Source organism: Triticum dicoccoides, chromosome 7A (genome assembly GCF_002162155.2).
Source record: "Triticum dicoccoides isolate Atlit2015 ecotype Zavitan chromosome 7A, WEW_v2.0, whole genome shotgun sequence".
NCBI lineage: Eukaryota > Viridiplantae > Streptophyta > Magnoliopsida > Poales > Poaceae > Triticum > Triticum dicoccoides.
In genome coordinates, this window is record NC_041392.1 from 717,252,330 (window position 1) to 717,264,207 (window position 11,878).

At 50.2% G+C, this 11,878-nt stretch overlaps 1 protein-coding gene across 1 annotated transcript in view; it reads right to left on the minus strand.

Annotated features, from left to right (window-relative positions):
- Window positions 1-238, minus strand: part of LOC119334020 — a 9,191-nt gene extending 8,953 nt beyond the window's left edge. Inside the window, exon 1 of the mRNA XM_037606696.1 lies at window positions 3-238. Coding sequence (XP_037462593.1) covers window positions 3-238 — 236 coding nt within the window. The remainder of the gene's footprint in view (window positions 1-2) is intronic.
- Between the last annotated feature and the right edge of the window lie 11,640 nt (window positions 239-11,878).

The window sequence follows — 11,878 nt, forward strand, 5'->3', positions numbered from 1 at the left end:
GCTGCTGGTTGTGGTAGTGGTGGAGGCGCGGGTGGTGGTCGGAGGGGGGCGGGTGGTGGTACGGCGGCGGCGGGAAGGCCTCGTACGGGTCGTACTGCTCGTGCCTGGACCGCACGGGCCCGCCGCCCCCTCCCGGCGCGAAGTGGCCGCCGTTGTGGTGGTGGTGGTGCTGCTGGGCGGGGTAGTAGTGCCCGCCGCCGCCGCCGCGCCGGTGGTCGTAGGGCGGGGCCGGATCCATGGCCGCGCGCCGAGTCGCCGGTGGGGGGAGGGGAATTCTAGGGTTTGCGCGAGATCTCTCGCGGGTGGGGAAATCGGCTTTGGCTTTGCTTGTGTTGCTCTGCTTGCTTGGCCAGCCGGCAAGGAGACGGCAGGAGCTGGGGGTGGCTGGCGCTAGGGTTTGGGGTGGGGTGGGATCGGATCTGTGGATGGCGTCGGCCGGCGGCGGTGGGCGGGGCGCGTGCGTACGGTGCGGCGCCAGGGTTGGGTTGGCCTTAATACTAGGTAGGTAGGCCGGTTCGCATCGGCTAGGCAAGGCAAGGCACGCGACCTGTTCCGACGGTCGAGGATGTCCGGCGACTTGCCACATGCGTGACTTGCCCTTGCCTTCTCTTTTCTTTTTCTTTTTTTCGAGGGCCGACTAGTGTCTTCTCCTCCGGCGGTCCACTCCCCATGCTCCGTCGGCCAACGACGATTCGATAAGGCAAAAAGGTGACGAAGGTCAGTTAGGACGGTAAAGTTAGAGTGATGATATCATGTCGTTGTCGAACTGGGTCTGTTATGATTCAAGGGGTCGACAAGAGCCCGCGTGGACAAGGCTAACTAGTAAGAATGTTATGGAGTTACCCATCACATTGTTTTGCTTTAACGGTTGGTAAAATAAAATGGAGCATGCATCAATATGGTGTGTTTGGACAGACAACTCCCATATAGGTCCAGGAGTTGATGTATACTTCCTATGTCCGGGTTTGTTGGACCAGAGGGCCGGCGAAGGCCGCTGGTATTTATAAGGCCACCTCGGTTATAGTGCTTAGTTAATCGAGGAAATCAATAGCTTTCTATTGTGTGCAATGCGCGGTTTAATCGTGGTGTCTCTCTCTGAAAGGGCATGCAAGGCTTTTGTATACGTAATCGCGCGGGGATGCATGTGTGCCGAGTAAATTAGGGGGTTATCGAGGAATTTATATGAGTAAATTTCCCACGTTAGTTGGTGGTTTCCATATAGTTATCTCCACACGTATTACCATGATCTTGCCTCTCTTGGTTGAGAAGATGCGAGAACGCAAACCAAGTGAAGATTGAGGGAGTGAACTAATGAGATGTGGTGATTCTCGTGGAGGTTGTATCTGGCATAAGCCACTATTTTTTTGTCCATTGATTTGGGGCCCCATTAGCAAAAAAAATTTTGCCATGGTGGGACAAAGAAACAATACCATGTGGAGCGCCGGAAGGGCTTCATATACTAGTTCAAGTTTTAGAAAGTTTGTAGTAAGAAAGTGGGTCAAAGCACCATCAGGCAGGCACACATCGGGTAAGAGCACAATATGTGTAATGCTCATCGATAGATTGTAAAGAAAAATAACACGACTCATGGACACAAGTGGCATGGATGATTGTAAGGTCATTTCCCTACTTTGTGTTTTGGAGGATGATGACAACCCTTTATTGACCTAATCTTATGCTAAGTGTTTCAGGTTTCGGTTTTAGGTCTTCTTCGGTTAGCTATTCTCTTTGAAGAAAAAAGGATCGAAGACGATGTTTTCTACACGTTTGTTTATCTCTTTTGGTCATAGGGAACCCGTACTATCAAGAGGGAATCCACATTGGAAAGTGTTGGCGGTATCCATTCATGTACACTTACCTCACCCCTCTCTTGTCTTCCCCTTCCTTCCTACTGTCTACTGTGGGCTCCAACGGTTGTACCGCTCTCCGGAGCGGTTGTACCGCTGGGTCTTGGCGCTGACCAGCTTTGTTCGAGCGGTTGTACCGCTGCTTCCGGGAGGTGGTACCGCCAATGCTCAACAAGGACTAGGGCGGTTGTTCCGGCCAGGCACCGCCCAAGTACCGATCTGGCCTCTGTTTTGATGCGGTACTCGTGCGGTGGTGGCCCGGTTGGTCCGGTCGTACCGGTACCACCGGGGTCCGGAACGGTTATACCGCTCATGACTTAGCCGCCCGAGCGCTCGAGGCCATGCGGTTGCACCGGCCCGGTACCGCTCGATTACCGCACTCAGGGGTGACTCCCTTCTTGTTGGGGAACGTAGCAGAATTTTAAAATTTTCTACGCATCACCAAGATCAATCTATGGAGTCATCTAGCAACGAGGGAGAGGGGAGTGCATCTACATACCCTTGTAGATCGTGCGCGGAAGCGTTCAAGAGAACGGGGTTGATGGAGTCGTACTCGTCGTGATCCAAATCACCGATGACCTAGCGTCGAACGGACGACACCTCCGCGTTCAACACACGTACGGTTGGGAAGACGTATCCTCCAACTTGATCCAGCAAGGGGGGAGGAGAGGTTGATGAAGATCCAGCAGCACGACGGCGTGGTGGTGGAAGCAACGATGATCTCGGCAGAGCTTCGCCAAGCACAGGGGGATGGAGGAGTGTCACAGGAGGGAGAGGGAGAGGCCAGGGGATAGGGTGCGGCTGCCCTCCCTCCCTCCCACTATTTATAAGACCCCTAGGGGGGGCGCCGGCCCTAGGAGATGCCATCTCCAAGGGGGGGTGGAGTGCCCCCCAAGCCAAGTGGGGCGCCCCCCACCCCTAGGGTTTTGAACCCTAGGCGCAGGGGGAGGCCCAAGGGGGGCGCACCAGCCCACTAGGGGCTGGTTCCCCTCCCACTTCAGCCCATGGGGCCCTTCGGGATAGGTGGCCCCACCCGATGGACCCCCGGGACCCTTTCGATGGTCCCGGTACAATACCGATTACCCCCGAAACTTTCCCGATGGCCGAAACTTGACTTCCTATATATAAATCTTCACCTGCGGACCATTCCGAAACTCCTCGTGACGTCCGGGATCTCATCCGGGACTCCGAACAACTTTTGGGTTACCGTATACTAATATCTCAACAACCCTAGCGTCACCGAACCTTAAGTGTGTAGACCCTACGGGTTCAGGAGACACGCAAACATGACCGAGACGACTCTCCGGTCAATAAGCAACAGCGGGATCTGGATACCCATGTTGGCTCCCACATGCTCCTCGATGATCTCATCGGATGAACCACAATGTCGAGTATTCAATCAATCCGTATACAATTCCCTTTGTCAATCGGTACGTTACTTGCCCGAGTCTCGATCGTCGGTATCCCAATACCTCGTTCAATCTCGTTACCGGCAAGTCACTTTACTCGTACCATAATGCATGATCCCGTGATCAACCACTTGGTCACATTGAGCTCATTATGATGATGCATTACCGAGTGGGCCCAGAGATACCTCTCCGTCATACGGAGTGACAAATCCCAGTCTCGATTCGTGCCAACCCAACAGGCACTTTCGGAGATACCTGTAGTGTACCTTTATAGTCACCCAGTTACGTTGTGACATTTGGCACACCCAAAGCACTCCTACGGTATCCGGGAGTTGCACAATCTCATGGTCTAAGGAAATGATACTTGACATTCGGAAAAGCTATAGCAAACGAACTACACGATCTTTGAGCTATGCTTAGGATTGGGTCTTGTCCATCACATCATTCTCCTAATGATGTGATCCCGTTATCAATGACATCCAATGTCCATAGTCAGGAAACCATGACTATCTTTTGATCAACGAGCTAGTCAACTAGAGGCTCACTAGGGACGTGTTGTGGTCTATGTATTCACACATGTATTACGATTTCCGGATAACACAATTATAGCATGAACAATAGGCAATTATCATGAACAAAGAAATATAATAATAACCATTTTATTATTGCCTCTAGGGCATATTTCCAACATTATGTTCCTATGCGGTGGTTGGGCGGTGGCTGGGCGGTTGGTCCGGTTGTTCTTTTTAACCGGTACTACCGCTTGGTCGCCCGGTTGTACCGCCTGGTAGGGTTCTGCACGTAGACTATGAGTCCTGGTTGTACCGGGACTAGGAGCGGTTGTACCGCTGCAGCACTGAGAGCATAGTAACGGTTGGATTTTTAGGGTTGCTATATAAGGGTGCTTCTTCCACCTACCACATCCACCTCTAACCTCTCTCTTTCCACCATTAATGCCACTCAAGCTCTCTTTGCCCGATCTCTTTCTCTAGCCACTCAAACTTGTTGATTTGCTAGGGATTGAAGGAGGAGACCTAGATCTACACCTCCACCAAAGGATATTTGCTTCCCATACTTTCTTGTGTGGATTTTGTTACTCTTTGGGTGCTTTGTGCACCCTAGACGGTTGAGGTCACCTCGGAGCCATATTCCATTGTGGTGAAGCTTCGTGGTTTCGTTGGGAGCCTCCAATTAAGTTGTGGAGTTTGCCCCAACCTTGTTTGTAAAGGCCCGATTGCCGCCTCCAAGGGCACCAATAGTGGAATCACGACATCTTGCATTGTGTGAGGGCGTGAGGAGAATACGGTGGCCCTAGTGGCTTCTTGGGGAGAATTGTGCCTCCACACCGCTCTAACGGAGACGTACTTCCCCTCAAAAGGAAGGAACTTCGGTAACACATCCTCGTCTTCACCGGGTCCACTCTTGGTTATCTCTTACCTTTACTTGTGCAAGCTCATTAGTGTTACTTCTCTTGCTTGCGTGTTTGCTTGTTGTTGTTGCATCATATAGGTTGCTCACCTAGTTGCATATCTAGACAACCTACTTTGATGCAAAGTTTAATTTGGTAAAGAAAAGTTTAAAAATTGTTAGTTGCCTATTCACCCCCCCTCTGGTCAACCATATCGATCCTTTCAATTGGTATCAGAGCCTCATCTCTTTATTAAGGACTTTGCCGTCCGAAGAGTATGGTTGATACCATAAACGATGTGGAGGAACACTCCGGTGTGAATCCGATCTCGTCTACGGGCGATGGGGGAACCTCGATCTCTCGTGAGGAGTTCAATGTGGCCTTGGAGACATTGAAAACCTCTTGAAAGCATGTTTACTAAATTCATTGAAGGGCTTAAACTCTCCACCGCACCATTGAAAGTGGGTGATCCCACTGACAAGGTGACGGATGCTATCTCCGACAAGGGGGAAGCTAGTAGTGAAAAGGCTCCTTCTTCTAGTGGTAAAAATGGCACCGGCATCTTTGCTCATGTGGAACCACCACTTGTTTATGGTGGACCGGTTCCTTCCACTCATTTGAATCATGTCGGTCCTCCCCCTAAGATTGTGAAAAATGAGGACTTCGATTCTTGGGTTTATCGCTTTAAGCGACATTTAAATCATTTGAACACTAATCTTTGGAGAATCATTGAAGAAGGTTTCCATCTGCATGATCCAAGCAACTTCACTCCTCGAGGAGCCGTGGATAATCAATTCAGTGAGAATGCTCTCTTCATCATCCAAGATGCTATTCCACTCGAATATCTACCTCATCTTCGGCCTTTCGCCTTGGCGAAAGATGCATGGCTTTGTGTTGTTTCTCTCTACCGGGGAAGCGCAAGCATTCAACGCTCCAACTATGAAGTAGTGCAAGATGAAGCTGATGAGTTTGCAATGAAAGAAGATGAAGAACCTCGTGAGCTTTATCAGAGAGTAACCAAACTCGCAGTCTCACTCCGAGATCACGGGAGCAAGGATACGGATGACAATTGGATCAAGCGCAAATTCCTCAAGGCAATGATTCCTTACCACAAGGCCATGTCCTCCGTTATTCGTCAAAGGCTGGACTTCCACAGTTTGACCTCAAGTGAAGTGTTGGATGAGTTTGTGGCTATGAACATCTTGGACAAGACCGCCGACAATGCGGTGCTTCATTCTCAAAGGGCAAAGAAGCCCAACCTTGCATTGAAGGCCAAGGTTTGCGTTGAAGAAGAAGAAGAGGAAGAAGAGGAAAGCAATCCCGAAGATACAAAGTATGCATATCATGAACACATGGCACTTGCTTCAAGGCAATTTTGGAGTAAGAAAAACTCAAGGCCAAACTTCAACAAGAAAAACTCTAGTGGCACGAAGAGCAAGCAACGTGTAAGGACTTGCTACAACTGTGGCAATGTGAGTCATTTTGTTGTGGAGTGCCCGTATGAGAAGAGGGAAGACAATGGTGGCAAGCTCATTCGAAAGGACAAAGCCAAGTCTTTCCCCAACAAGAGCAACTTCATCAAGAAAACCCCTCACAAGGCTTTGGTGGTTCAAGAAGAGTACCATGAGGATGAGGATGATGATGAAGATGGTGAGTCGGTTGCCATGGCCTCCGTTGCCATTGCAAAAACTCCACGAATATCTCTCTTCGACTCACCCAATGAGAACATCACCGCCAAGTGCCTCATGGCTAAATCCACCAACAAGGTAACTCCCAACATCAAAACTATCATCATTAATAATCCTTCCTTGACGGATTGCATTGACGAATATGAGGGATCTAATGTGGAAGAAAATTAGTTTGAGTCCTTTATGGGTAAACTCAAGGGTAAATCCAAGAAGCATTTTGTTGCTCTCTTGGAACAACTTGGTGAAGCCAATGACGTGATCGAGTCTCATGAAGATACCATCTCCAAGATGGAGGGGCATAGTTGTGACTATGCCGATGAGATTTCAGATCTTTCCCATGCTCTTGAGGAAGAGTGTGGTCTTCGTTTGGCTCTTGAGGAGTCACACAACGATGATCATGCTAAGTTAAAGAAAGATCTTGATCATGCTATCATTGTTTCTCGTGTGCTAAACTCCGAGAAGGCCGAACTTGGCGTTGATCTTGTTAGGCTCAAAGAGGAGTTTGATCTACTTGACAAGGCTCACAAGGTCTTGAAGGGTGCTCATGCTAGCCTCAAAGAGTCTCATGATCAACTCCAAGTAAAGCTAACCAAGGAGAAAGCCACCTTTCCTCATATGATGTTAATTGATAATGAAAATGCTACTAACCCGTGTTGTGAGCATGTGCATCTTGTTGAGGAGAACGCTAAGCTAAAGGTGCAACTTGAGAAATGTCTTGTGTCTTGCATACAAGGCGAGAAGAGCCTTGTCGGTGTCAAAACCGGTGGATATCGGGTAGGGGGTCCCGAACTGTGCGTCTAGGCCGGATGGTAACAGGAGGCAAGGGACACGAAGTTTTACCCAGGTTCAGGCCCTCTTGATGGAGGTAAAACCCTACGTCCTGCTTGATTAATATTGATGATATGGGTAGTACAAGAGTAGATCTACCAAGAGAACAGAGAGGCTAAACCCTAGAAGCTAGCATATGGTATGATTGTTGTTCTGTATGTTGTCCTACGGACTAAAACCCTCTGGTTTATATAGACACAGGAGAGGGTTAGGGTTACACAAAGTCGGTTACAATGGTAGGAGATCTATATATCCGTATCGCCAAGCTTGCCTTCCACGCTAAGGAAAGTCCCTTCCGGACACGGGACGAAGTTTTCAATCTTGTATCTTCATAGTCCAGGAGTCCGGCTGAAGGTATAGTCCAGCCATCTGGACACCCCCTAATCCAGGACTCCCTCAGTAGCCCCTAAACTAGGCTTCAATGACGACGAGTCCGGCGCGCAGATTGTCTTCGACATTGCAAGGCGGGTTCCTCCTCCGAGTACTTCATAGAAGATTTTGAACACAAAGATAGTGTCCGGCTCTGCAAAATAAGTTTCCACATATTGCCATAGAGAGAATAATTTTTACACAAATCTAATCTGCTGACGTATTCCGTAGCGTGACACACCACGGCCAAGCCTTTATCCGAATCGTTTTATTATCCCACCTCAGCGTGTCATGCGAGGCAGTTTCCTTGGCACGTCTTGTTAAGCAGAGATCGTGTCCCCTTATTCCGGGATTCTCATCAATAAGGGAGTGGGTAACCCAACCGCTTCTAGGACTCCTAGATTATAGGCAAGTCCAAACGGCCACGGAGAGGACGCTTGATATTCACCCTCTTTATAAAGGGACAAGGCTTTTATTTTTTTCCCTCCCGTGCTCAATCGAATCCTTCCCCCACCTCAAGCTCAAACACCCAAAGTTCAGGTCAGGTGCTCCAAACCTTCAATCATGTCCGGATCTAGCCTTCAAGGCCGATGGGTGCCTTCCTCCGTCACAGAAGAAGACATCAAAAAGTTGAGGGAGGCCAGATATCTGACCGCCGAGATTTTGCATCGGCTGCCTGCCCGAGGGCAGGCCGTCCCCTCCCCCGAACCCAACGAGAATGTCGTGTTTGTCTCCCACTTCCTCCGAGGTCTAGGCCTTGCTCTGGATCCTTTCGTCGGGGGTTTGATGTTTTATTACAGGCTAGATTTCCATGATCTAGCTCTGGACTCCTTTCTTCATATCACGACATTTATTGTCGTGTGTGAGGCTTTCCTCCGGGTTACCCCTCACTTCGGCATGTGGCTTAAGACCTTTGAAGTAAAGCCGAAGATGATCGAGGGGCAACATGCAGCGTGTGGAGGTGCCTCAATATGCAAGATGACGGGAGCTCCATGGCCCAAAGGTTCCATTTCAGAGGTGTCTGAATTGTGGCAACAGGAGTGGTTCTACATCACGGCTCCTAGAAGTGCCAAGTGGGCGGCCGCCCCTGTTTTCCGCTCGGGCCCTCCCCCATAACTGATGTCATGGATCAGCAGAGGTCTGAGCTGGGGTCCAGCCAAGGACGTGCCTATACTGCAAAGCCGCATTCGAGATCTCTTCAATGGAGATTTTAGTTTGGTTGAGGTAATACAAGTTATGCTGGTTCGTCAAGTCCAGCCTTGCAAACGCCGGCCCCTTCACTTGTGGGAGTTCAATCCCGAGGGACCGCGTGTCATTCAAAATTTCCTCGGCCTGACGCACGAGGAGATGTACAAGTCATTCTTCGGACCTCAGGTAGAGTGTCCGGAAATCACCGAGGACGTGAGCCTGAGCAGTAACCGCGCCGCCGAACAAGTAAGGAATCTTTCGGCCGAACATACTATCTCTCATTTGTTACAAAGTTATTTCTGAGAGTTCGCTTTTTGACCAAGACTGGCTAAAAAGGCGAAGTTGATTCGGTGTTCGGCCCCCCTCCTTGAGGGTTTGGACAATCCGGTATTGGAAAAGATGCTCCAGGTCACACCTTGCCCGGAGCCCTTGAAGGAAGATACTGGGAAGGATAATCCGAGCGGACGCGGGCCCCCAACGCGGCCCATTCTAACCGAGGGAGCGAGCGTCTCCATGAAGGAAGACGACCAGAGGAGGAAAAGGACTGCGCCCGGGGATTCGGAAGCCGAAGCTTCCAAACGGGAGAAGAAGTCTCCCACAGAGGGTCCTACCTTGGGGGGTGCTTTTGCCGCACAAAGTCCGTGGGGGGATCAATTCTCAAGCGAGTCGTAAGTGACCCGAAATACTTTAATGGTACAGGTATGCCATATTTTTCTTCTGAGAAAATAACCACCGCATATATCTTTGCAGTTCAGGCCTTAGCCCCTCCCAAATGAGCTTGTCTTCGGGGGATCTTCTTCCAGAGATGATGGAGAGCGAAACGCCTCCTCTGGACCCCTCCGCTCCGGAAGCGGGCGACCCCGAAGTGTCGTCGCGAAGAGCCTCTCCGAGTCCGGTGAGGCCAGAAGATAATCCCATTGACCCTCGAAGCTCCCAGTGACCGGCTCCCAAAGAGAGCGGACAAAAGAGTCTGGCACCGTCTGGTGTGCGATCGGATGTTCTGAGGGAGTTGGTGGGGCGAGCGGCCATCTCAGATGAACACTATGTGCTGATGAATACGGTGATGGAGAGAATCTCGTCCGCTGAAAGCGGATTGCATGAAGCTTTTATGAGTCTACTGACAGGCTTTGAGATACGTAAAATAATGTATGATAGTCCTGCACATGCTAGGTGTGCCCTATGTAGATAGTAGCCCCTGAGACTCTAGTTGTCGTCGGAAACGACGACGAACAGAGGATCATATTCCCAGGTAATAACCATACTGCCTCTATGTGCAGGTGATGAAAGCTCCGGTGGCTAGCCGGACTAGCGAGTTTGCCCATTTAAAATGGCAGTTGGATGCGGCAGACGCCGACATCGAGCTTGTTAACAAAAGGCTTGACGAGGCACAGGGTAAGTGTCATTATCTGATAAACGCCACATGGTAAGAGCAGCATGATGCCAGTATCTTTAATATGTTGTGACTGCAGATGGAGCTGCCACTGTTGAAGCCTTGCGGGCAGAACTTGCCCGAGCCAAGGAACAAGCGAGGTTTGGTAATGCGGCTGCTTTGAAGGCGGCCGAAGAGTTGAAAGCCGAGAAGGCCGCGCATGGCGAGAGCCGAGATAAGATGGCCAAGATGGCCATAGAATTAAAAGCCGCCACCGACCGTTGCCGGGTTCTTGAAAAGGAAAACCTAGCGAAGGCATCGGACCTTGAGAAGGCTGCTGCGACGAGAAAAGACATTCGCTCTGCTATGAGGGTGAAGAAGGAGGAGCTGCGGGAAGCCGGGGATATTGTAGCCGGGAAATCCTTTATGTTGCGGAGGAAGTTCGGAGATCCACGGTATTCTTCTCTGGATCGGCTGTGGAGTTCAGAGGATGTGTATATGGATTTGGCGGCGAGCGCTGCCGATGCGGCCAAGTACTTCCAGGGTCAGACGGACCGTGAAGTGGACCAGCTATTTTGGACACAATTCCATTCTCCCGAGCGTCCGCTTTCATTGACTGACCAATTAGCCGAATGGGCCGAACTAAATAGGTTGTCCGGACTCGCCATGAGGTCTGTTGTGGATCAGCTATGGCCAGAAAGGCCAAAACCGAATAGCTATTTCAGCTTGGTGCAGCAGTTCCTTGACGTGGTGCCGCGCATTAATGCGATGAAGTGGTCGGCGTGCATAGAGGGCGCACGGATGGCCTTTGCCCGTGTTAAAGCATACTGGGCGGAGATGGATGCTACCACTGTTGCAGCGCGGGATTCGGCCATAGGTCGAATGGCTGCTGAGCACTACTTTGAAGAAGTTCTTGAGGGTGCTCGTTTGATAGAGACCCAGTGCTCAAAAAATATTGTGTTTGAGTGATATGTAATCTCATTGTAAGCGAAATGCTTTTATAAATTTTTATAAGGCTATTTTTATACTTTTGCCTGAAAGTAATATGATGCCTCCTGGGCGGCCGTTTATGTATACATGTGTATAACCTGAAAGATTGCAGCCGTCGGCTTCAACCCCCACGCATATAATGCGGAGGTGCTCGCAAAAAACACGCGTTCACACTTAACCCAACGTCTTGGTCCTATTAAGGAGGTGATAGCGGAGCGAGCGAGGCAACCAGACTATAATGCTTTAGCACTTTCACTTAGCCATAGGAGTTTGACAGTGGGGCTACTAAATAGCCCCTGGTGGCTCCGCACTCTCCCGATCCCGGGGTGCGTACATGCCTGGCCGGAAAACGGCCCTTAGTTAAGGTGGAGGAATTCTAACATTCCAACAGGTCATCGAGTGGTTGACCAGTCTCACGCTATATCATGACAGTCAGTTTTCGGCTTTCTCTACTGAGGTGCTCGTCCGGATGAACCAGGGCACAATCGAAGTAGTTCTCCTGGTGCTACCTTAGCCGGTAAAGCGGAACGTAAGGCACCAAAACACAGGAGCCGGGCAAACCCAACATTTGACCAAAGATAATGATTCGGAGCTGATGCATATAAGTCCAAACTCGCGATGCCGAACACTCCCTAAGGTATTCGGTCTTTGTGGTATAAATCGGGCCTAAATAATGGCCTTTGTAAGAAGCCCCTTGTGTCCAGGTACGTGCATTGTTCTGGCGTGGCCACATGTCAAGACGTCAGCATCCTTCTCAACGGTGGATATGTATCAACAAGAGA